Here is a 26341-nt window from a genome sequence, read left to right as displayed (position 1 = left end):
TGTGTGTGTCTCTGTGTGTGTATATGTATGTGTATGTGTGTGTCTGCCTGTGTGTGTGTGTGTGTGCGTGTCTGTGTGTCACAGCACTCCTGGAAGGGGCGATGTGTTTCTGCCTGAGTGCGACTGTCAGCGGGCATCACTCAGCCTGACAGCGTGGCAGGACGCGAGCATCATTAGTGGACGGCAGCGAGATGGGGAGCAGAACGGGGGAGAGTAAAGGGAGGAAAAGGGGAGAGAGGGGCAGCGACTGTGTGAGTCGGGCATCACGTCTTAATATCCGTCTTGAGAGCATTACACACACAGCAGTGCACTCTGCTCTCAGTCACGCAATCGCCCCCCCAACACAAGGACTCCATCGCAGCATCCTCCTCTGTCACCGTCTCCCCCTCTGTCACTCTCCCCCCTCCCATCCGCCTCACCCCCCATTCACCCTGCATCTCTGATTGACCCTCCGTCCCTCCCATATCTCCCATGCCCTCACTTAAGCACGGTGCAGCTTTTCATTTCCCCAGCTCCACGTGGATCCATCCTTCTTCTCCACTCACATCTTTCCATTTCAGCCCATTGCTCCCATTTCCTCCCCTGTCTCTCCCCCGTCTCTCCCCCGTCTCTCCCCTCACACTGAGCATCGCTGCACGTTGACCTACTCTTAACCGCAGCACGGTGAACAACTGTTCTACACGTGTGAGACATGAGCTCTTCTCACTTCACGCTCCGTGTCGGCACTTCAACCAGACCGTGAGCTTGTTCATCCTTACGTTTCGCCCATCGGCCGTTCATCTGACACCTTGGTGTCGGCGTGCTTCACGTCCACATGCTTTTGTGCACCACACAGCTTCTTGCACCATCGTTCCCTCCAGCAGCTCCCTCTCTTTAGTCAGAGATCGCTCTGATCTTCCTTCCCTCCAGGTCTGTGACCTGTGCTGCTGCACACCACAATCAACAAGCCTGACATTTAGCTTCCACCAAGCTAGCTGTGTTAGCGCAAGTGCTAATTCCCCCCCCACGAGTTTGCTGACTCAGGAGGTTTCCAGGTTCAAGGATCCATCTGTTTGCTGTTTTGTCGTAGCATTTATCACACTCAGATTAGGCCCATTGTGTAATAGATTTGTCCCAGTGAAACATCGGGTTTTGGCTCCTGGCGTGAGTGTAATTTAGTATTATAGCAGTGCTGATGACAACAGTACAATCTGGCCACATGCCAGTTCTGCTGAAATATGTTTAGATGGCACGGAGTCAGAAATTAAACTCGCATGTCAGCATGTTGAACAAGAGTCACATGACCAACCAGGTGCAAGAGAGGACAGCGTGGCAGCTAACAAAAGGAAGCCTCAGTCTCTTGGAGACATTTAGCAAAGTGGCGCATGACCCCAAGATGACCCCTTGGTCTGTTGATACTCTGCATTAGGCTTTTGTTCCCATATTATCTACATTTTATGAACGATTAAAATATGAATCGGAATAATCCATAGATGAAGCAACAACAACAATAATTGTTAGTTGCAGCTCTGAATCCTGCCTTTGTCTCAACAATTCCAACATGTAATTACTGATGTCTACGCTGATCAGGCTGTAAAGCTCCCGACCATCCCAGCCAATAAACACGTGTCCTACAGCTTCACCTCCCTCATCACGGCCAGGTAACATGGTGACCTTTGCCCTTTACCACACATCCGAAACAAACATTTCTCCAGAGCAACAACAACTCCCCTGCATGAATTACAACGTTCCCCCGATCACATGCCACGTAACACAGCCGTGGAAACGAACAGTGACAGCTCCCACAAACACTGGTGGCCTTGACCCCGGCAGCATCCCCTCAGCTGCCCCTCTGCACCTCCTTCTCATCTGGATCTCTCCCCGGCCGGTCTTCGGGCATGGATCACTGCTAAGGATTTGAGAAAAGACTTTTGCTAAGCTGATTGCTAAAGGGGTGGGGGCAAATTACCCTTGCACAACTGCGGAAAAACCTTCTTAGGTCATGATTTGCCTTATGTAATAGAGTGCATATGTGTACATGTATGTATGTGTGTGTGTGTGTGTGTGTGTGTGTGTGTGTGTGTGTGCGTGTGGGTGTGTGTGTGTTCCCAAAATACCCCTCTGCCCCCCCGCAGCCCCCACGCCATTTACCCATTTTGCACTAATTGAGGGATCTTTTTTCGGAAGCTGTTATTGCACTCATTTAATTATTTATTTTGACGGGAAGCAATCTGGTGGCTGGAGAAGGGATCGTGTGTGTGTGTGTGTGTGTGTGTGTGTGTGTGTGAGAGAGAGAGATCAGGACTAGGTCAGTGTAGCTTTCTGTGTAAATGTGTGAGGGCAGAGCTACTGTAGGTCTGTGGGGCTTTGCATACATGAACAGTATATAAGAAATGCACTGTGTTTACTGTGTGTGGGTCTGTGTGCATGTGAGGTGTGTTGCATCTCGGAGTGCATGGCTTTTTGAGTGCAATGGGAGTGCACTAATGGACGCACACTTGAGCTGAAAAGTGCAGAGTGTAGCTGAAGTGCAGCCAAGTCTGGCATCCAGTCCTGCTTGGATGCCCTATAATCTACTCTCTACTATTCCAGCTCGCTTTTCTTTCCCTCTCCATTTTCCTCACTTGCCTCTCCTTGTCTTTCAATCTCGCTGTCTCTCTATCAATTTAACGTTTTCATCCCCTCTTCATTGACTGAGCCGGCAGCCCCCCTGTTCTCCCTATTAAATCTCCTCCTCCTGAGCTCAGAGGATGAAGAGACGCGGCTCAGCGTCGGCTGGCCGCAGACTTTCCTTTTCTTCTGGTGCCTCCGCTCCCTGCTGTGCAGCCAAGAGAATGAAATAAGGCAAGATGACATGCAACCACCAGCAGTCTTGACCTTTATCAAGCTCTAACGCCAGAGGCAGAGTGAACGTTAGGAAAATGACTGAGCATTATTAACCCCTACTTACTTACTCACACACATGCATGGTACTCTGTCTGGCCTGAACAACGGCGGCTCCTCTTCCCTTGGACGGCTCTTTTCTGACACTTAAGGAGATGCTAAAGACAAACGATCACGCGGGGAATAACACTCATGCATTCTGCCTCGCGTCACTTTAGAAAGAAAAGAATGGCGAGACCGGCCCAGCCTGCTCAGATTGTTTAACTGTGATTGATCCCTTGTCGAGCTCCAGCTTCCCAGCACTCCCGTGAATGCCAAGTCCTGTGGAGAATTGATGCTTCATTATGAACCAACCGCACAACTTCTTCAAATGATGCATCAGCCCTGAGAGAAAGCTGGACCTGTGAGGGCCAGATGTTAACCCTGACGGCTGCAGTCCCAGCCAAGCTGCACTTCTGGTGATAGATCATTTCCCTGCACACTCTCTCTTCTTCTGTTTTCTCTTTTGTGCCCGTGTGCACGACTGGCGCATGTGCATGTGTGGCCATCTTTTCTACTCCAGTCAATCAGTGAGCAGAGACAATTCCCCGAGTGACATTTACGGAGAAGAAAGAGAGCCATTTATCACTTTAGTTTTGGGATAATAAAGGAATGACTGAATGAGCCGGAGTGTGTGTGAGTGTGTGTGTGTGAGAGAGAGAGAGAGAGAGAGAGAGAGCTAAAGATGAAAAGGGGATTTCAAAAGCACATGAAAGGAGCAGGAGAAATGAGCGAGGGAAGAGGGAAACGAGTGATAAAAAGGCTACTTTGTGGGAGGACTGAGAGTGTGAAATAGAACAAGTGAGGAGAGAAGAGAAGGCCGTGAGTGACTGACAGTGGAAAAGAGAGCACGAGAAAGAAGGGTATGAAAAAATAAAAGCCCGGGGTGCGGAAAGAAAAAAGGCAGAGAGACAGAGGAGGGATAGAAAACGGCTCTCGGCACAGAGAGGAAAACTAAAGAGAAAGAGGGGGAAGAGACAGAATGAAAAAAAGAAAGGACCAGCAGAAAGAGGAGAGGAGCCGGAGCGAGGCAGACGTGTTGGGTTCATTCAGGGCTACGAGCAGACTCCAGTTCAGACCTCACACGGTCAGCATACTAAACACCGGACCAGGATCCTGACCCAGATTCAGGCCACTGACATACAAATCCCATCGGGGGGGGGGGGATTCAGACACACACACACACACACACACACACACACAGCTGGTCTCACAGTCACCTCCTCACCCAACAACCTCGCCCCGATCCTGGACCCCCCCCCCCCCCACACACACACACACACATGCTGGCTCCCACACACATTTGCTCACACACGGCTTGTTGTACAAACGGGCACAACCACACATACAGAGGGATTTCTTTCAAGGTCGGACGCCTCTTCTCAGCTCAGGTGAGCAAACGCTACAGCTCGGCGGGGGTTATCCTGTCCGGTCGTACCGGAGGTGACCTCCACGGCTCCATCCATCAGCCGCCGCCGGCCACCATTAGCATAACAAGCATCTTTCTTGACCATAAGTCTTGCTGCTCCTCCTCTCCTCTGCCCTTCTTTTTTTCTGTCCACCTGCTGCCATAACTCAACGTTAACTACATTTTCCTTTGTGCGCCGGCTCCCTCCATCACTTTGCCGGGACCGCCGAGCTCAGGTAAACTGATCGACGGCCCTCGTGCACCCCCCCCCCCACAATGCTTTGCCTCATGACAGGGGCGTGATGGACAGGCGGAGAGGAGCGAGACCCGGCACGTGGCTGCCAGGAAGGTCCGGAGATGGAGCGCTGTGAAATACACCGTTTAGCTCGGTATACATCATCTCTGTCTCAGGGACAGACGTGGCAATATGCATGCACACACACACACACACACACACACACACACATTTACACACATGCACACGGCCATCAATCCCATGCATACAGGAAGAGATATCCGACGAAGAGAAAAATTGAATTAGGAAATATGGGCACGGTGATTTGTGGGAAGCGAGTTTTGTGGCCGGGAGAGAAATACAGCTCGGAGCGCACTTCATCTTCCAGCGAGAGCAAAGAGGAAGAAGCATCTGTGTTGTTTATCTAAAGCCCCATCTAGTTACAATGGCTTGATTTGAAATATTCATATACATGTATGACAAGATCAGGCCCATTATGTTGCTCTCTCGGCGGGGCTTCAGTGAATGGACTGAATGGAAACCCATCAGTCAGCCTAAATTATGAAGACAAGATGCATTACATAAGCCTATAGATGGTCATGAAGAGGAGTATTATTGTAGCCCATATCAATCATGGCAACACATGTTCTATAGTGTCATCAGTATGATAATATGCTATAGGCTATTTCAAGGATAAACTCACCATTATAATATATCATAAACCATATAACCACAGCAAAACACATTAGGATATGTGGAGTGTGCACCATCATGTGACATTATAGGGCTCATGTTTTATAGGCTCTGCAAATGTGCATATCACTCATAATGAACCATAAATCAGATACAAAGGCTGCAACTAAGGATGATTTCTTTATCAATACATTCTTTCAGATTTAATTGTTAAGTCTACAAAATGCCAGAAAATGTGAAGGAGGATTTCACATCTGAAACATTTGGCATTTATGTCTGCTGACAGAAATAATGAATCAATAAACAAAATTGTGTTCGGATTCATTTCCTGCCGATCAACTATTATGATTAATCAACTTATTGGCTCCAGCTCTACAACCTACCGCGACCATCCTGCCGATGGCGTCTTCGTTGGCCTCCAAGAAAACCAAACATTCCACAGAAATGCCCAAACGGTGCACGGTCTGTGTCTAATCAGAAATATATGAGGCACATCTTTAAGTACAAAGAACGAGCACGTTCATTCAGGGTTATTAAGGTGTACGCGGACACGGAGGGGTCTAGCCCGAGGCCGGCTCGCTGTGATGGGGTGATACTACAGACGGAGCGGCCTGTAGTCGGAGAGAAAGAGACGAGAGAGTCGACCCAGCGTGACTACCGCCTGCCTGAGTGGAGCAGCCTGCCTGCAATTAAGGTGGAATCAGGGAGAAATCTGCGCTGCCTTGATAATGAGCCTCGTCTGAATTATTAACGAGAGCTGTTCCCCCGGGACCCGGGCTCCCACTGAGCCCATCAACCCCCCCCAACACACCCACATGCACACTCAGACTGAGAGAGAGAAACACACACACACACACGACAATCACACATCATGCACACTGACACAGATGAGCAACAAGCATGCTGCTGCACACGCAGACCAACAAAATGTCCACGAGGGCCAACACGTTCCTTTATTCACACGCAGACGTGAATATCACAATACACACACCGACATCACTTCACACGCCGCCGTCGGATCGAAGCTGACAGAGCCTTCTCTGTATTAGAATAAGAGACTTCAACGGTGAAATCATCAGAACATCTCCGTTCCTTAGAAGACCTTCACTGTCCATTCAGATCAAACACGTGGAACAACAACTGGCATTTTCTCAAACACATTCAATTGAGAAACTGCGGTATTCCATTTCTGAGAAGTAAGCCAGTGATTAGATGAGTCATTTATTGCCTCGTCATTTTTGAAAAATACATTCTGAGAAGTGTATTTTGGGAGCAATATTAGTATTAACTCAGCTGACAGCAAACCGGCCCCTCCTCCAAACCGAATACAAGCAATACATGGAGTTTGTGTTAGGGGGCGGAGTCACAGGGGTGCTGGTGTCAATGGGATCCGGCTGGAGGGAACGGAGCTCAGGAACACAACAAGCATCTGATTGGAAATGTGGGATTTGTGTCCCTGTGTGTCCAGACATATAGACCCTCATTCCACACACACACACACACACACACACACACACAGACACAGACACAGACACAGACACAGACACAGACACAGACACAGACACACACACACACACACACACACACACACACACACACACACACACACACACACACACACACACACACACACACACACACACACACAGGTCCTGCAGCTGTGAACAGTTTTGCCAAAAAATCCGCGGGCACTTACCAAACAGAGCCACGCCTTCCATGTGAGCCTATTGCAGAGAGTCAGACAGGTTTCAAAACAGAATCAGACAGCAAGAAACAGCACCGCAGAAAGTCCCCCCCCCCCCCCCAAAAAAAATGGTTCACCCCACCCAAGAACAGAGTGTTCCTCCATGGGTGGTTTGAGGAGGCACAAGTGTGTTGTGTGTTTCGTGCAAATGTGTGTGTGTGTGTGTTTGTGTGCATGAGCCAGAGGGAATAGTGGAAACCATCACCCTAAATAGTGCAATGGGAAAAGAATGACAGTTTCTCTTTGCTTCACTATGCTTCCTCAGTTTAGGAAAACTAAATGAACTAAGAGTATTTCATATTCTGAGAAATGTCACCAAACGGCTCTAAAAAATAATAATAATAAATGAAATTGCAGAGCCATGGGTAACACGCTGAAGTTCAGTTCAGCTGAGAAGAACATCCAAATTAGTTCAACCCCGTCGAATTGGGAACTTGACGGTCTCATCCCCTTGTATTCTGCTCCAAGAGACCCAGTCGCTGAGAGGAGTCATGCTGGGGGAAGAATCCAGCATTGTTATCCTATTATCTCCGAGATAATGTGAGATATGAGATTTCTCTTAGATGAGAGGAGGCAAGCTGCTTAAGGCAGTCAGGATCACTGGCAGGAGACTGACGCCATGGCTCCCTTGAGAAAGACTCCTCACCTCAATTGGCTCTCGTACCAAAAACCACTAAGAGAGAAAAAATGTATAGCATGTCTATTAGATGGTTGGAGCAAAAAGAGAAAGGCGGAGGAATAAAAAGGAGGAGATAACATGGGTGTCTGTGAGACGGAGCGATAGCAGAGAGAGTAATATCTAAGGCAGAATGATATTGTTTTTTCATACGACTGTCTCCTGATTGCTGTCTCCCGTATTTGAATGCGTGCCCATGCTTTGGTAATTTGCATATACATTAATCATTTCAGTGAGAGATGAACTGCCACGCCGCTGCCTGGCTGGCTGCAGGGAGGCACACGGCGGGGAACGGGGCTTCCTGGCATCAGATACCCGGCTCAACCCCGATATATACTGCCTGAACCCCCAACCTGGCTCCGGCTCTGGGAGCCAAGGGGAGATGTAAGGTGCTCATAATCCTACACCATAAATCTGTCCAGCATGCATCATATGCTCTCATTTTCTGTGTGTGTGTGTGTGTGTGTGTGTGTGTGTGTGTGTGTCGCACTCTCAAATTACTCTGCTCCCCTGAGCCAAGACGGAGGATAAAATATGAATCAGCTGAAGTCTAGGATAGTTTCCAGTCCCTCCAGTCTCCCCAACCATCAACAGGCGACACATGCATGCATCACACACACACACACACACACACACACACACACACACACACACACACACACACACACACACACACACACACACACACACACACACACACACACACACACACTCAGAGAGTTTCAAGTCTCTCTACTGCATGCTAAGCTTCAGTCAAACAAACTCTGCCCCCCATTTGACATTCATATCCCTCATATTTGACAAGTGTTTCTCTGCTGCAGCTGCCGGGCCGATGCACAGTGACAGGATTACAAGAGGCTGTCTGTCTCTTTACCTATAAATCAATTAGATAAAGTGATATGATCCAGCGTCGTTATAAATACTGCCGCCGTGGAGACAGGGGTTATGTGCCTTTACGGAAGATAAGACTATACATATACCTAGAGAGACATCTTTCTCGTCTTCCCCACCTTGCAGGCGTTCCGTCACGTTTTCTCCAACCTTCTTTTTTAGCTCCGTCTTTCTGCTCCGTCTAATTCCTGCCATTAAAAAAAGGAAGCACCGTGACCTTTTGCCACGGACTGCTACCTAAAGACACTTAATAAATAAGAGTCTAGTCCCTTTGGATTAAAGTGTCTGAGTGAATGCCTGGCACCCTCGCTGACCTGCTGGGCAAATCCAATGGCATCTGACCGCCCAAGCGCCACAAACAGAGCCCCACACACACGGGGGAACTGTGTGTCGCACGCCCAAGCAGGAAGGAACACACTGTGGTTGCAACTGCAAAACATAATGTGATGATATTTTCAGAAGCACGCATCAGACATTTCCATTTAAACATACTTAATACATCAAAAGCACTGGTGTATTATGGATTTCTGTATCCCACGCTGACACATACAATAAAGCAACCCCCCCCCCCCCCCCCCCCCCGCGCCCCAGCATTACAATGGTGGGATCTAACCCCCCTCGGAGTTAATGAACTTCTGGGCGCCTACAGAGCAATCCCCACACCAAGATGCCTTGAAACCCCGCCATTAGAGGCATTATGAAGTCAAGTGCAAGACTACGCAACATTCTGTGCCGTGACACGCTGTCAGACCAATCAGCGGGCCCAAACACACACGCCTATAGAAGTAGACAGCCCCTCCCCCCTGCACTAGCCCCCACAAAGACACACAGCACTACCAACCCCGGCGCTTTGTTGCAATTGACATGTGCTTCTCCCACGCACAAATGTGGTATGCATCCACATGCACCCGTGGATATATTTAGATATAATTAGCCATAAAGACATAAAACACAACCATATAAATGCGGAGGGCCTTCGGGAAACTATCGCCAACTTCACAGCATCGCTGCACGTCTCTGCGTTGGATCCGTTACAGGAGGACAGTGGGAATAAAGGACACGGAAGTTTAATCTCGCTGCAGTAGTGACTGTGGAAAGTGTAATCAGGTTCACAAGTACACACCATTCTGCGTAACCTCCCTTCAGCAAGGAGGTGATTAGGGAAGCCGTGACCTCAGAATACTGCAGCTTTCCTAGAAGTCAGAAGCCATTAGGTATTTATAGGAGCTTAATGGCACTGTCTAGGTGTACCGACTGTCTAGCAGCGATCATCAAGCCATCAACCCCGACCCAACCCCCCCCCACCCAGCCGCCTCCTACGCAAACTGCCAAGCTATACCACTTCATTTCATTATGTTTCGTCAGCAGCTCACCAACCATTCTTATAGGTTTCTTTCCCTCTCCCCGTTCCCTTCACAACAACAACGGACCGCTTTCATCAAATGCTCTTCATTGAGATAAAACATTCAGTGGATCATCCATGTTTCCCAACTTGCAAATCCTGCTGTCAAATATAATTGCCTGATATGATTGTAAAATTACACGTATGAGAGCGCACCTGCACAAGCTGGGGGGGGGGGGGGGGGGGGGGGGTATTGTGATTTTGGGGTCCTGGGTTCACAGATCTGAACATTCGTATAAAGACTTTGTATAAACCTCAAACTTGGTCTTACGAGCTGACTTCCCATGCAATGCTGCTGTTCATCTCTATAAAACATGTCTTTTTTCCTCCCATTCTTAATGAAATCATTTGCATGTACATTTCTGTCGCTCTCGCACAACAAGAAAACATTCTAGGGCCTCATCACGTATTCATAATCCTGCAAATTCAAATGGGATTCTCATCGATGAGCCAAGTTAAAAGTTGATCAGAACTGATGTGCTGCACGTTCACATGCTGCTGAGTGAATACATCCATAAGCTGTTTGTTTGCTTCTTGCACACGTGACTAAGTGTGTGTTTACATTCTGTCTCTGCCCTGAAAGCAGGTCAGCCTGGTTCCTGACGTTCTAGCGTGCCTGCTTTAAACGCCTTACCTAATGCCGGGTCATTACCTGGAATGGGCCCCATGTCTCGCCTGTGGCCTGAAATAGCCCAGGATCCAGCCCCACCCCACCCCCCCACCCCCAGCCTAATTTGCAGTTTCATAAATAGCAGACTAGGACTTAGGCGCTAAAGATAAAGAGGCCCTGTGGTTGGAGAGTCTCGGTGCAACGGCGAGGCTAATAAACCAAAGTCCACCTGGAGACACACCTCATCAGAGTTCACTTTAATGGGACGGGCTTACGGTGTCAGTCAGGTGCTTGTGATTAAGGCTGAGGCTCAGCTCCAAGCCGGGGACACAGTTTCTGTTACGCAACGCAAGTTTGACAACAGACGGATTGTTCCGAAAGGCATGAATTCATATCCTTGTGTATTTCTGCTCTTTGCTTGTATTTAATGCTCGATAGTTCGTGGGCAGGTAGAAATCACGTGATGCTGCCAACTTAATCATTCTTCCTGTGAGCATTTAATTGGATAACTTTAGCGATCAGCATTAAAAGCCTTTCCAATCATGAGTTTGTGTTGGAAAACACTGTGAAGTCCTGTTTAAAGCTGTTGCTTTAGTGGAAGGATTGTGATGACTGACGAGGAGCCTGAACTTGTCTCACATTGGAAGGCTGGAAACGAGGTCTGGGCTCAGCGAAGGTGCAGCATGAGGACGCGTCGTGCTGCCCTGCAGCTCCCTGTCCTCAGATGGCCATACTGAAAAGCAGCATGATGAGGCTGATAACATGGGCACATGTCCAGGAGGTTACTCTAGGCTCTGGGCCAGACAGGCAGCGGTGGTGAACTGTGGTCAGTCTGAACACCCAGTCTGAATATTCTCATTGTGGACCGCTGACCTGTGATCTGTAACAAGTGTCCCTCCCTGATGCGTTTTTTAAGTAGAACACGTGTAGCCATCCTGGCTATTTGCATTAAAATACATTGAATGGTTTTATTCAACTGCCTCATTTATTCACACACACTGAAGGAAAGCCATTCTTATCCTTTGTGGTCCTTTCATGCACTATACGGGCTCTGTTGCCCATCATGAGATGAGACACACGGCACGTCTATGATATATTATATTATATTCTGCCATCAATGATGCATTAGAATGAGTGGCGGCTGTAACGAACTAAGACACGCACGGCACCGTCCATGCGTAACGCGGGATCTCACGGTGACATGTGTACGGAGGGGTGGGAATAAAATCACAATGAGGATAATCCTCGATTTCATCGATCTGTGATGGACACGTCAACAGTCCCCCATGTGTGTGCCTTACCTTCCAGCCGGCAGAGCTGTTGCTGTCGCCCTTATCCTTGAAGTAGGGCACATAGCGGACCATCCAGTCGTAGATCTGGGACAGCGTGAGTCTCTTTTCGGCGGTGCTCTCAATGGCGCGGGTAATGAGGTCCGCGTAGGACTGGTTCCCCCACGCGTTCCGCCGCGACGACTTGGCTTTGCGCAGCGGTCCGGTCACATCGAGCGCCGCGCCGGCCAGGCATGGGTGCGTCGCGCCCGTGGGTGCCGGGGCGCCGGCTGGATGCTTCAGCTCTCCCGGCGTTCCGCCCACGAGCCCCGCTATGCAAGCCGGGACGTCCTCCGGTTCCACCTTGATGCTGGCCAGTGGAAGACCCCCGCTGACCTCGTGTCCGCCGGGGAAATCCTCCGGGCAAGGCAGCGGCCAGGTGCACGAGCGAGGCCGGCTCTGCGGCTCGAAATCCGAATCAACCTGATGAGCGTCCAGCTCGTCGTCCTCCATCATCAGCATTTACCCTTCAGTTGGGAAGGAACAGATGAAATGAAGAGCAGCGGGAGGGGAACACCTCCACGGTCACCGTCTCCAGCCGTCCTCGGTATCACTTCACGGTGATTCTCGCCTGGAACACTGCTATACGCGTACAGTCTGGATCAATAAGAGGCAATCAGCGGAGTGAAAGGATCATGATGAACACAAGGGAACACATCACATCCTCGCGTGGAGAGATAGCAGAAGTAATAAAAGTAATAATAATTTTTCGTCCATTTTACCTGGAGCAAAAAATATCAAACGTTGATTAAAAAACGCTTCTTATTTCAAAGAGTCCGATCAGCTCAGCCGCGTGTCTGAGCCGGTCAGGGTCTTCTTCTATCCAGTTGCAGCAACAGATGATATTTCAGATAAGGAGCAAAGAGAAAAAACGGTCGTCGATAAATCCCTCAGAAGACAACAGGAAGAACGGGGGAAAGGAGGAGAAATCACGAGAGCTGCGTTGAGAGCATCCACTGAGGCGATAATCGTGATTACCGTGAATTATTAAATCTTCCAGTCTGCACGGATTAAGCTGGCAGCGGCACATTCAAGCCCATTCAGCCTGAACAGCACCCAACTGTCTGCAATCACAGCGAAGAGGCGTGCGCATGTGACGAATCGATACATTCCCAGTCTGCACACAAACATTTAGAGGAAAAATAGTCCAGCGATCATATTGGTGTCCACTTGTCAGGTTGATCCAGCAGTCTGTAATCACACCTCCTCTCCCTCCTCATGCTAGCCTCCCTTCTCTCCCTCTCAGATCCCACACATGTTCTCATTTGCTTACAACTCGTTCCGTCGATGTGAACCGGGGATGACGCGCCGGCGCTGTAGTGGAGATGCTGCCAATTGGAGTGCGCTCGCGAAATCAATACTCTCCGATCATGATTACAGCGCGATCCCGCGCTCCCTCCCTCCCTCCTCCCTCTCCGTCTCTATCCATCCACACCACCGGCTCCGGTACGAATGGACCCAACATTCTTCATAAAACTCTGCATGCTGGTGTTTGTGGCGGAGCGTCACGCGCTGTGTGCGCGTCCGCGTCCAGAGGGGATAAAAACAAAGAGGATGTGAGGAAATGACACGAGGGGAAATTCCTGCGTCACCTCGACAAGTTTCCTTTTTAATTCTGTGTGATCTGCCTTTGTGCGGAACGAACTGGCCCAAGCAACGTGCGCTGCGTCCAAGTGCCCTTCAGGGGGGAACTACTCACGGCGCGCACGAGGTTTCACCTCTGATGCTGATGACTCGCGGACTCTACCTCCGCCGGTGTCGTTTTCGGTGCCGATTAGACCGATCTAGTGCAGATTAGGAGAGATTAGGTAACCCTAGATTTTAATCCGGGAGGAGTGAGGTGAAATGGGGTTTTTCAGATTGAAAGATCATCTCTCCTCCGCACTGAAACCGAAGTGACACACACACACACACACACGCACACACACATCCTCCTGGTCAGTAGATCTACACACTGACCAAGGGGGATTCCGCCCCCCCCCCCCTCCTTTCCAAACCTGACAGCTGGGCGGGAACAGTCACAGGTGCCCAAATCCCATTGGCTGTTTATTCCCTTATAAATGCCGTTTGAAATTATCTTTGTGGATAGCAGCCTTACACTCCACTCCACCTTTCACCTCCATCCAAACCCTTTCCTGAGCTTTTCTACAGCAACAGTCTGCTCCACATCTTCATGCACATTCCCACCTGTTATGCTGATGGTTGCTGTGCAGGGTACGATATTATTTATTCATAGACTTTTTACAGGCAGTCCTACTTTCACATATTCAGCTACAATTTCTGAGAATATTAGTAAGCATTTTAAGCGCCCGTGGGTAATCAGTAGGACCTCCGGGGCACGCTGCTATGAATGGACTGCAGTCCAAATATTCAACCGCTGAATAATAAACCGTCCCTCAGCACGGAGGTGCACACTTTCTGCAGTTAGAAAACAGATGAAGGGATTAGACTCTAAATATGTAGTTGAACTAAAACAGCCTCGTATGATTTGAGTGACACACGTGCAGATTATGAGCCAGACCGAGCACCTGTGCAGCAAGGTGACTAAAGTGTCTGGAGGACCCCACCCTCCTCAGGCAACGTGTGCATGTGTGGGTGGAAGCTATACTTAAAAGTTGCACAACATGGCCACACTGTGTGCACTCAGACATGACTGATGTTGAGAAATGTGTGTCAAAAATAGCACGCTTTTAAATGCGGGAGGGGGGGTGTGCGTCATAGTGTGTCATGCAAAAGATTTAATGCAGCATCGGGATGAAACGGCTGAAATGTCATGTTGATAACCGTTTAAAAAGTCATCAAGTCCTGCACCTATAAATGTGATGAATCAGAAGTGATTTAATATATTTTAAATTATTTTGGTCACTTAAATTATGGGCCAAGAGTAAAAATTGAACCGATGCTGGGGAATGACAGAACTTTCATGTCCTCTCGTCTGTAATACAATGTGCTACTCACGACATTTGTCCCGAGAAATCCTCCCGAGTGCCAGAATTTTAATGACACAACAATGCATCTTGATTACACAGAAAGTGAGAGGAAAGTAATTGGGAAGACAAATGAGGAGATTGGGAGGCTCACAGCACGACTGCCTCTCCAGAGAAGTAGAGGAGGAAGAGGGAGGCCCAGACTGCATGACTTTTAAAAAAACTACATATGTGCTCCGTCCTCCCAGGCTGGCTGCTACGCTGTCCCCATACCAGACATTCCAGAGGCAGCGTGGCTGGCTGCAGGCTGAGTGGCTGATCCCGGAACAGCATGTTCTGCAGCAGTAATCACCTCAGCCAGCTCTAAGTAAGGCAGAGCACCACATCAACAACAAGGCAGAGCTCTGTGTAAAAAAAGTTTTCTGGAATTTCATTCAAACAAGGAAAACGGGACCATCCACATTTTCTTGGCAATGCCACAGACGTCCCTCGCAACCTCATGATGTTGTGTAATTTATCCCTGCAACCATTCTGCCCAGTGGGATTAGGACGAGAGGAAGCTGGAGAAGCCACAAGAACACCCTTGGGAGATCAAGCCTGTTTGGGAAAACACTTCCCCTGGTTCTCCACCCCTCTTAGCAAACAACCCACACTCTAACAAGCATATGGGCTCCCAATGACACATGAAGGAGAGGGCTCAAATCCAAGCACTGGGTACGTTCCTGAGTAGACGGAGCTGGATTTCACCCCTCCGTGGCACCGGCCCAAAGTAGGATGACTTAAAGACTTCCTGCCCCGAGCAAGAGCCAGCTTTCTGTGGCATCTTGGCACGTACGCTGCCAACTATGAACATTATGTTCAGAGGCAGCAAAGACAAGTGATGCCAAGAGTTTTAATTAAGACTGTGTTGTGGCACGGATAGTAAAGGTATGTGGTAATGGCGCCTCTCCTCATTTCAGAGGTCTAACAAAAATATGATTAACTAACACTATCTGCCTGAGCCAATTAATTATAGTTAACAGTTGAAGACCCAGAACAGCCAAATGGCCCAGAGAGGAAAATCAGTGCGCTCTGCTCTGCAGCGTGGCTTGATGCACTGAATCCAAAGCAAAGTGTATGAATTAAACAGAAGGAACTAGATCCATAAGTATTGTATAGTAATTAATGTAATCTGAAGGTAAAAAAAACAGACAGAGCACATGAGGGAACCTCCTTCAACATGACTGAGTGGTCTTTAATGACTCTATATGACCAACATAAGCAAACCAGACCACCAGCGAGAATATTGGCTATTTCTAGTTAGCCATAATGTCTGTCATCGGGTCTGATTCAAAGCAAATTCAGATGTAACCAAAATCTTCTCCAGCCCAGACTCCAGACTCAGATAGATTCAGATCCATCTTAGCTGCCGCCTTTGACCTGCCGTCGGAGCTCCGGCGACTCCTCCAGGAGCAGAGCTCCCTGCTGGGAGCCAACACTACGCTGCTGCTGGGGAGGCCAGTCCGACCCCGCTGCAGCAAAACAGGAGGGTTTCTATTGCCCTGTGTTTACAACCGTGGCCAAAATGATGACAAAAATGATTGTAGTGGCTTTAAAACCGCAGAAGGCTACAAATGGGTGCTTTTGACTCCATCCATCATCTATAATGACTGGTCCTATTCAGGGGGCGGAGGAGCCCATCCCAGCTGACATTGGGTACACCGTGGACAGGTCACCAGACAACCATCCATGGTCACATTCACACCGACGATTACGATCATTCATGCCTTTGGACTGCGGGAGGAAGCCACGCTGGCACGGAGAGAACAACTGGGCCAGCCTCGTCTACAGCCTTATATATCTATATAGATATAGGAATATCAATATAGATCAGCTCCTGAATATGGAGATTTATATCATACTATAAAATACTTGCCTCTCTGCTGCAGTAGTTCAGCTTGCAAGCACTCTGAAAATAGCAGCGCCTACGACCCCGCATTCAACACATTTCTCAACCTCGGATAACGATCTCACAATGCCATCAGTTTGATGATCAGTCACATACTGTATCTCTTAACCCTCACGACACCCTATTCATAGACATATCAGGATTTGTGCATGTGTGCTAGAAAAGGGTGCCACTCTTGTCAGTTTCTGGAACTAAACTATGCAAAATATCATATTGCTTCCGGCAATGAGTTAAATCCCTCACTTGTGCAAGTTAGTTAGTTGGCTACATCCACAATGGCTGAGAGGGCCTGATGCCAAGACACTGATTAGCCTAGTTCTGCCTCTGTTCTCCAGGCAATGTGGAGTGGAGGTGCAGTGGGAGTCCAGCTCATCACCAAAGAGCACTGTGCTAAACACAAGTTTAAGTGGAAGAAAGCCAGCAGACTGTAGTGTATCCATGCTGGACATATAAAGCCTTGGGCAAGGAGGCATCTGCCTCTTTAATACATAATTCACTCAGAGCTGAAAAATCATGCTAGTCCTAAGGGCCAGTGGTGTGCTTCTGGTTGTTGGAACATAAAACTGTCTCCATCAGATAATCCACTCTCTCATTGACAGCCAACTTCATGTACCAAGCAGCAAACTAGAAAACATTAGCTTCAGTTTGGACAGAGAACAGATGTACCTTCTCAACAGACACATTACAAACAATCCTATAGCAATACAGTGTATTAAAATGTTCAGGGTGGTTGTCAAGGTTCATTAACTGTGTGTGGAAGCAATGTCACCTCACCTTTCCACCTCAGCGAGCTCGTCCTCATCAGCCCTGATATGCAGGTAGGTCAACGTGCAGAGACAGCCATCTGCCCTCGGCGCTGCCTTCAGACACGCACACGCTCGCTTTACATTGCAACCCCCTGCAAATGCCTCTTCCTGTAGGGGTATTATTAGAAGCACTCATGTCTTATTGCCCACATCATTATCACGACTGACAGGATGTGCATTAGTTACTTCGGTCTCCGCAGCCGTATTGGCCATAATGTTGACACACTAAGCCATTTTGGAATTGGGCATAAAGAGTGAAGAACCTGAGGCAGCTGTAGTGCTTTCATATGTAATAGTCCCAGCTCAAGTTCCCATGAAAGAGGCACTAATGGGTTAACAGTAGAAATGAGAGGGGAAGAGAGGGAAAATCAATGCTTTTGTTGAGGGGAAGAAAGAAAGGCTTTCACAGGTCTATGTATCATTAAGCAATTGAGAAAGGTAATTAGAGTGTGTGTGTGTGTGTGGGGGGGGGGGGGGGGGGGGGTTTCGCAGATCTCACAGCTAATTATTTCCATGGCAACCACAGCTCTGGTAGATGTTCTGAAGTAGCATTCGACTGGCTAGACAGCCAGTTACACGAGGAGCAAGAGAGACCCCTACTGGGATAAAATTACCTTGTTACACATTCAATTAAAAATAATATATACATATACATCATTCTCTGGGAACAATCGCTATGGTTTAGTGATGCAAATATATATTGATTGACTTTTATTTTCAGGTGTTTATCCTGCCTTATAGAGAGATTAATCAATGTATTATTTCTAATCAAAGAACACAATCAAGAATAAAAAACATTAAAAAAACAGTGGCTACCCTAAGACCTACATTTAATGTTGAATTTTTCATGTCTGCTAGATGTTTTGTTTTTACTGCTTTACACTCAATGCAGGCACCGGCTTGTTTCTTCTTTATATTCCCAAACACATCAATATTGTTTCTTCTTTAAACATGGCATTGTGCAAGAGATGATTTTTTCTGCTGGAGCATTCTTGGATTTACTTCAAACATAAAAACGTAAATGAAACAGCAATGAGTTTCACAAAACTGTGTCGTATCAATGCATGACAAAGTTTACTATAAAACGCCTGTGACCATTCTCTGGTGGAACATTATGGGATGCAGTAATATACTGTATAATTGTAGTCATTTTGCAGCTCATATAACAAATTGACCAGAATTGTAATTGTTAAGTCAAAGTTGAATTGCATTTAATTTGAGTTCAAATGTAAACATTATAAAAAAATAGGTCTGGTAGTCAGAGGTAACGTGAGCCTCCATTTCCTTCAATGTCTTTGTTTGCTGGGGTCAATCTTCTCCAGGTGAACCAGGGGTTTAAGTTGCTCAGCAAAGCTGCGCATGTCTTCTGACATCGTGTCCTGGCCGGCGGGAGCCAACACACTCAGCTCCACCAGATATGAAAGTGATAGACGTTCCGTGTTCTCCGTGTTCCCCGGTACCAGGATGCGGGACAGCTTACTCACCACAATTTTCATTGCACCTTTACGGAATATGTGCCCATTGGCCACAAATTCGTGGTCCATGCGGAAGCCCATCTCATTGAGGAAATCCGGCAGGCTGTGAGAGGCAGCCACGTCAACGCAGTTGCGCACCAGAGCGTGGCGGCTCTTGTCTCCCACTTCAGGTTGGCCGAGGTAGCGGAGGTGCCATGGCGATTTGGGGTGGGAGAGGGAGCGCCGGGCACGCAGAATGAAAGGGTTCCCTTGTTGGCCTTTCAGAAGATAAACCAGTTCATGATCTGTGAATGTCTCAGGATCCATGTTGTCACACAGACCTCGAAGACGATGCAAGAGGCTTTCCAGTGCCTGGTCCAACACACTGCCTGCATTTATAAAAAGGGCAGAGAAACAGATGTATAAATATTCAAAAACATAGACCACTCCAACATAACATCACAGAGAGCCAAACAAGGCAGATGTTCTTTAATTTTGTCAGCTTAGTCTAAAGATCTGTTTTCATTCTTGCCATAGTGGCAATAATGAAAACTCATACAACAATCCCACAATAACTCCTATGATCTGGACATATTCAGCTTTTATTAACCCGTTTATAAAGGGGCATTGATTTGACTTCATGTAGTTTGTGGTGATGTTGATGAATGTTATCCACCCTGTTTAAATCAATGAGAGCAGATTATTATTGTTTAGCTGCATTTTAAGATATTGCCCTTTATCTCCACCATCAAGAACCCAAATGAGGAAATATATTTTGGAACAGTGCAGCTGCAATGGTTTTCCTTTAACTTCTCATTAATTGTTTCTACATGTTCATACTTGTTCTTATATTGCACTATTGTTTTAACTAATGTTATGAATAGTGAGTTGACTGCTTCTTCTTGCCCATAACATTTCACTGCGGCTGTGTGTCAATGTGCATATGACAAATAAAGCTTGAATTGAAACTGATCTGTATTGCACATAAACAGTCAGGTTATGTACCTGACAGGTGCATGTAACACTTTGATTTCCTGTCTTCACCTGTGGATGTGTGTAACGTTAGCTCACCTTGCAGCAGATATTCCATCATATTGATCGTGCCCCCGGTGATGGGCATCACTGTAACAGGAGGAGCCTCCATATCTTCTCAAGACAGCGTTGTTTTCGTCTGGAGGAGTAAAAAATGAGTATTAGCTATATCCATAACTCCTCAATGGGACCGTTAACAGAGAACTTTGAAGACAACACGTAAGTCAATGTTACCTGGCAACCTGCTGACAATGTTAGCTAAGAAAAACAGCGAGCTAGCTAGGTAACTCGCGTAATAACGCGAGTAATAACAACTCACTCAATTCAATTCATAAGGCTTTATTGACATGACGTGTTGCCAAAGCACAATAACACAATTAAATAACGATAATTAAGATAATAAGATATAACAGTTAAGATCACTCTCAACAGTAGCTTGATTCATTACCTGAGAAAGGACAAAAATACAGGTCTTCACTTGCTGGGCAACACCGGGTAAGGGTGGGTGTCTTCTCCTTCGGTGGAGTCTCCACAGGAAAGACCGAGGATCCGTAGGCCTCCCGGTGTTCGGCAAAACAACACACGGCTAGTGGCTACCCGGCTAGCTAGCAGCTAGCTAAGTCCGGTAGCATCAGTTAGCTACAAAGCAAACTGTGTTCCGGGCTAAGCGTTAGTGCGTTAGCCGCAGTTACTTGAGTGGAATGACAAATATAAACGTTCATGGAAACAAGGTTGAAAATAAAATCAGCGCAACTGCGCGGTTTATTATCGGACAGCGAAAACAAGACACGGCCGACCACAATGAATGAAAATCATCTTACTTTTCTGCCTCTGTTTTCCTTTTGCGGGTGTTGCATTCGACGTGGAGACTCATTACTGCCCCCTACCGGAGCAGGCTAAAGGTGTTTTCGTATAAGTGATGAAATCAGTGAAGTAACGCTACTTCAAAATACCCAATTAAAAGTAAAGCTCAGGGCCGGCCCGTGGCATAGGCCGTATAGGCAAATGCTAAGGGCGCCGTCCATCGGGGGGCGCCACGCCAGTGCCACAAATGGTAAAAAAAAAAAAGTTGGTACAAGAAATAATCCCACGTTAATTAAAATGCAAAGCAAAGCCTATTCAATAGAAATAATATTTGTTACAACATTACGCCCCCCCCCCCCTCCCCCGCACGGTGCGCCCCCTCCCTTCCCGTATCATGATTCTTTTTGGACGTCATCACATCAAAAAATCAACACAAGATGTCAAAACGGCCTAACTATGTCTTGATGCCATATTATTTGTATTTGTATTTGTATTATATACGGTCATTGTTCTGACTGTGGTTGGAATCTATAAATAAAGTTTTCTATTGAAAAAAAAAAAAAAAAAAAAAAAGATGTCAAAACGGCCAAAACTGTCCGGTGCCCAGGGAAGAAAAAAAAGAAAAGAAGAGGAGGAGAAACGAGAAAAAGACAGAGGTAACGTTACATGAAATTATTTATCTGTTACAGATAGTAACCTGGCTTTTTAGCATTAGGATAACTTACATGATTCGCTAATTGCTAATCAATAAATAGCTAACGTTAGTTGACTGTTTTAACGTCAGTTAATATTGTGGAGGGGGCTAAGTTGTTATGGAAAGTAATAATGTAACATTAGGTAATTACAGTACTCTTACATTCCTCAGGGACATTTATTAGATCCTTTAAGCAGGTCTTTACATTTGTTTACATTTTTATTGTCTTCTGGTCTTCTGTTTAATTAAGCAATATCACATGAGAGAGAATGCTGTTTTGAATATGAGCACTGCTGTGATTCGGTCAAAGATAATCATAACATAACATTCTCATATGATATATTACTGCTACTTTGCATTCTGCTATTCAGCATTTCACTGTAATCAGTTAACATCATACATATATCTCTTTGGTTTTTCATTTATATTATATCATTTCATTTTATTCCTGGAATCATATGTTTTTATTATTAGACTGTAATACTCAATGGTGTCACATACTCCTCTCTTCAGATGCACTGTTGAAGTTTCTAAATCCCACCCCTGGGCCATCGACCACATCTACCACATCTACCACTGCTGCCTCCACCTCAGCAGCACAACCCACCAGTGATGCAGCATCAGCAGCACAACCCACCAGTGATGCAGCAGCATCAAGCGGTCTTCCTGTTGCCTCAAGTGGTCTTCCTGTTGCATCAAGCGGTCTTCCTGTTGCCCCCACCTTTAATATCTTGTTTTGTGCAGTGCCTTATTTATATTGTATTTTTAATTTATTTTATGCAACTTGTTGACACGTTTTATTTTGTGTTTAGTTAGATCTTATACTTAAGACTATTTATGATTGTATGTAAAAATGATTGTATTTCATATATTCATTTTATTTTTTGTATTCATTTATTTATTCATAATTTTTTTATCTTGTTAACTATTCTGATTGTGAATTAGCTTTCTTTAAGTAAAAAAAGGTCAAAGACAAAGCTATTCGGTTTCTTGTGAGTATACACACTACACTGCCGATGCAAGGGGGGCGCCACCTAAAATCTTATAGGGCTCCAGATTGGTTAGGGCTGGGCCTGGTAAAGCTCCTGCATACGAAAATGTACAAATAGTGAACTAAAAGTACAAACACTACAGAAATTCTTATTTTGCAGTTTCCCTTCACACAGTGACCTCAAATATTGAATTCAATAGAAAAGAATAAAATTATATTATAAGTATGAAGTATAAAAATATGTACAAAAGAACAAAAAGTATTCACCGTCTGAGCAGTTTAGCAGCAATTTTGGTTTTGGCTCTGAGAAAATATAATAACTGATTAACATTATTGTAGTTTTTAGCCTTTGTGGCCTATGTAGCCTAGTAATTTATATTTTAGTGATGTTTTATCTGCAAAGTAACTACAGCGGTTAAACACATGTAGTGCAGTAAAAGGCTACAATTAAGTATATATGGTAGTATATGGCTAGCACTCAAAACACGAGGAAAGTACCATACCACACAAAAAATGACTTAAATACAGTACATGCATAAATGTATTCTCATACATTCCACTGTAGCTTCAGGAAACAAATGTATTAAAGAATCAAACCCAAAGTTTCTCATCGAAGTTCTCTGGACTAATATAAATACTCAGTCATACTGAAGCCAGGAATTATGGAGATGAGTCTTTTGAATTCAGTCAGCTCTTATCAAGGCTCTCGTTTCACCAGAAAAGGAAACATCCTAATGAAAGAGCTTCAACATTTCCCTTCAGAACTGCGTGGGTGAGGTCACAAACACTTTTTCTCATGAAATACAAAGGAGTACCAGTGGCAAATATGCATCATCTTGATATGGTCACTTTTCTCTATACATTTAATTCACTATACACACAACCGTTGCTGCTGTGAATGATGTGTTTGCTTGTTGCAGGTCTCCTGAAGACAACTGATGAATACTTCACTGAAGTCCGCTCTTCCGCCTGCAGTAAGAAGTCAGACATTTTATTACCCAAACAAAGCAACACACATTTTTAGGTCATTTGTACACGTGATGGTTAATCACCATCATCATCAGCAACCACTTACCCTGTCATTCAAACCACAGCAGCAATAGTGAACAGGAAACGCTTTGAGGAGACAGAAACACAATCAGATGGGACATACAAGCATCCACGTCTCTTTCGAGGCAGCTTATCGCTGAAAAAAACAATAAACAGGAAATCCAATGAGACAAAACGCTGCATACTCTACCTGCCAGCAGTCTTGATCTGCAGCAAATTAAAAGAGCCATAAAAATAAGCCCTACAAGAGCCGCTGATGTTCCACAAATAACAGCGAGCTGACATTCAGGCTCTGTGGGAATATCTGTAAAACCCCAACAAAACACAAGAATTCAAATTCCTCTGATTCGGGCAATGAACTCCTTAAAGAGAGGTACAACAGAACACCCACCTGTTGCGTTTGACGTATTCGCCGGTCCGTAAGTGCTGTTGACTGCACTGTATCCATCAAACATCTGCTCGGCGCTGCAATTTAAAGACCCATTCGGGTCTGCAAGCACTGATATCGTCCTTGTGCCTGCCTTCACAGTTAATGTGCCGTTTGGCTTGATGTCACAAATCACAGCACAAGACGCAGATGAAACCTTGCTGACTGTAACACAACAAGAAGATTCTAAAGCCTTCATTTGGACGTCAGACATTGTATTTGTGTGTGTTATTTTCTCACCTGTTATCACACACAGAGTGATTGTCAGGAGCTTCTGCTTGTGTCCGTTACATCCACTTCTCCAGCAGGTGTATTTCCCAGCATCGTCTCTCTGGACGTTTACGATGTGTAAAGACTTGTTGGGAGTCACAAACTCAGATTGTGGTCGTTGAACCGAGTTCCTGAGAGTATTTGATTTAAACGTCCATATTGACGTATTCTTACATGCATGGATAAAACTGCTGCCAGCAATAACATAGGATGTCTTCTGAGTTTCTTTCAGAATTTCTGAAAAAAAAGAAAACGATTTGAATAGAGGATGAATTTTTTTACGATACAAAAAAGGATGTTCAATAAATTCAGTTTTAAGAGCACAAATAATCACAATCGTTCTGACCTTTCTTCACGCTGATGACTGTGAGCGGTTTATTCCCACTGTTGTTTCCACACCAGTAAAGGCCTTGGTCCTCCTCTGTGAAATGATCAACGACCAAGGAACCGTTGGGCAGCACCTTCATTCTGGAGCGAAGGACATCCTGATGGCGCTCCACTCCAGTCTTATCTTGGAAATAAATCAGGCTTGTGTCGCTTCCTTCGTCTTTCTTGTAAAACCATTGGAAAGACTTTGAGTCGCTTTGGAAATGTTGACAAGGCATCACGGCTCGACATCCCAGCGAGAACTGGCGGTGATTTGTGACTGCCGGAATAAACCTTTTCTGTTGTTTTCCTGCTGTAAAATATGAATAATGTATCGCCAGGCAACACTGAGTTCCCAAAATTGCTTTTTAAATCCTGTAATATCAATGATTTAGTCAGTTACTTACTGTTTCCTGAGGCGAGGGGGGGCGAGCTCCAAATAATAAGTAGAAAAATCAAGCCTTCTGGCATCATGCTTGATGAAGACTGAGCAGATGAACCCCCCTCAGTGGTTCCTCCATTAACGCTCATCTAAACACACATCAGAGACGCTGCATCGCATCTCGAGGAGGCGGAATGGCTAAATTCACTTTGACACATAGGAAGTGGTCCAACAGTCAGAGCAGAGGAAATCTTCTGTGGCTCCCACCCACGTTGTTTTTCTGATGCTCTGGCATTTATACCTTTTTTTTTGTGCATATGGTGGTAGATAGATAACACGTTTAATTTCTCACATACAAAAGGTGTCAAACTGTTTGTACTCAAATTGCTCTGTGATATATTTATTACTGCTTATTAAGTCATGAGCTCTTTAAAAGTTTTTTATGTTGTGATTTCTTGAATGTGGCCAAATCTTACCATTAATTTAATCTGAGCTTTGATCAGCAGCATCACAGACCTCCAAAATGATCACTAACACCTATTTGACCCATAAAACCCATTTTTCCTTAAAGGAAAATACAGTTTATTCACAACTTGATTAATTTGACTCTAGTTTAATGTTTGCATTTTTTCTTTGAATGAAACAACAAAAAAATATTAAATAAAAAATAACTGAATCAGCTAAATTGATTTCAGCAGCACATTACAGTGTATTCTGTCACAACGATAGTTTCAACTTGTTTTATAGACATTAGCAGTTTAAATATTGTGTTATCAAAGCATTAGGATTATTAAATGGGTTCAAACTTACATAATAAAAAAGATGCTTTTTGAAATGAGCCATGCTGTGTAATGTGTGTGTATACATGGTGTAAAACACCCGCTGCATGTCTTGCAGTGAGCATGAGGTTCTTTTAATCCGAAATGAAAGAACATGACCTTGATGAAGATTTAAAAGGTTATTTCATCATTAAATCCTTACAACAGTTTCTAAAATCAAAAGGGGAGCATTCAGTCAATGTCCTACTCATAATAGGACAGGAACCTCCAAGGCCAAAGGTCAGCTGGCTGCAGGTTGGTTGCTTCTCAGTCCAGAAACATAACGTTCCAAGAGAACGCAGTGAGAGCAAAGCTTTAACTTGTTTCATTTACAGGCACCGAAACGGAAGAGGAGCACTGTTCAGTCTCAACGCTGCATTAAATACCTGCAGAGAACACAGGAGTGTGAGGCCCAAGGTTTGCTTAAATCAACTCCACACACACCTGTGTACCTGGAGCTGGCTCACACACACCCCTCACACAC

General features: G+C 45.8%; 3 protein-coding genes across 3 annotated transcripts in view; all 3 read right to left on the bottom strand.

Annotated features, from left to right (window-relative positions):
* LOC311024713 (forkhead box protein O6-like) overlaps positions 1-12566 on the bottom strand; it is a 26995-nt gene extending 14429 nt beyond the window's left edge. The window contains exon 1 of the mRNA XM_084027258.1: positions 11862-12566. Coding sequence (XP_083883384.1) covers positions 11862-12350 — 489 coding nt within the window. The 5' untranslated portion in view covers positions 12351-12566. The remainder of the gene's footprint in view (positions 1-11861) is intronic.
* Positions 12567-18285: 5719 nt separating this feature from the next.
* Positions 18286-20920, bottom strand: med18 (mediator of RNA polymerase II transcription, subunit 18 homolog (yeast)). The gene is made up of 3 exons (XM_084026878.1): positions 20504-20920; positions 20095-20194; positions 18286-19412 (listed from the first exon to the last, which is right to left on the bottom strand). The coding sequence occupies exons 2-3, from the start codon at positions 20165-20167 to the stop codon at positions 18856-18858; spliced, it is 630 nt and encodes a 209-aa protein (XP_083883004.1). The 5' UTR covers positions 20168-20194; positions 20504-20920; the 3' UTR covers positions 18286-18855.
* Positions 20921-21788: 868 nt separating this feature from the next.
* LOC311024035 (uncharacterized protein) lies at positions 21789-25234 on the bottom strand. The gene is made up of 7 exons (XM_084026219.1): positions 25065-25234; positions 24638-24970; positions 24262-24528; positions 23986-24186; positions 23785-23898; positions 23620-23660; positions 21789-23513 (listed from the first exon to the last, which is right to left on the bottom strand). Exons 1-7 carry the CDS (start codon positions 25186-25188, stop codon positions 23400-23402), a joined length of 1194 nt encoding a protein of 397 aa, XP_083882345.1. The 5' UTR covers positions 25189-25234; the 3' UTR covers positions 21789-23399.
* Between the last annotated feature and the right edge of the window lie 1107 nt (positions 25235-26341).

Source organism: Eutrigla gurnardus, assembly GCF_963514095.1.
Source record: "Eutrigla gurnardus genome assembly, chromosome: 14".
Classification (NCBI taxonomy): Eukaryota; Metazoa; Chordata; class Actinopteri; order Perciformes; family Triglidae; genus Eutrigla; species Eutrigla gurnardus.
This window is presented reverse-complemented; position numbering and strand designations above follow the sequence as displayed.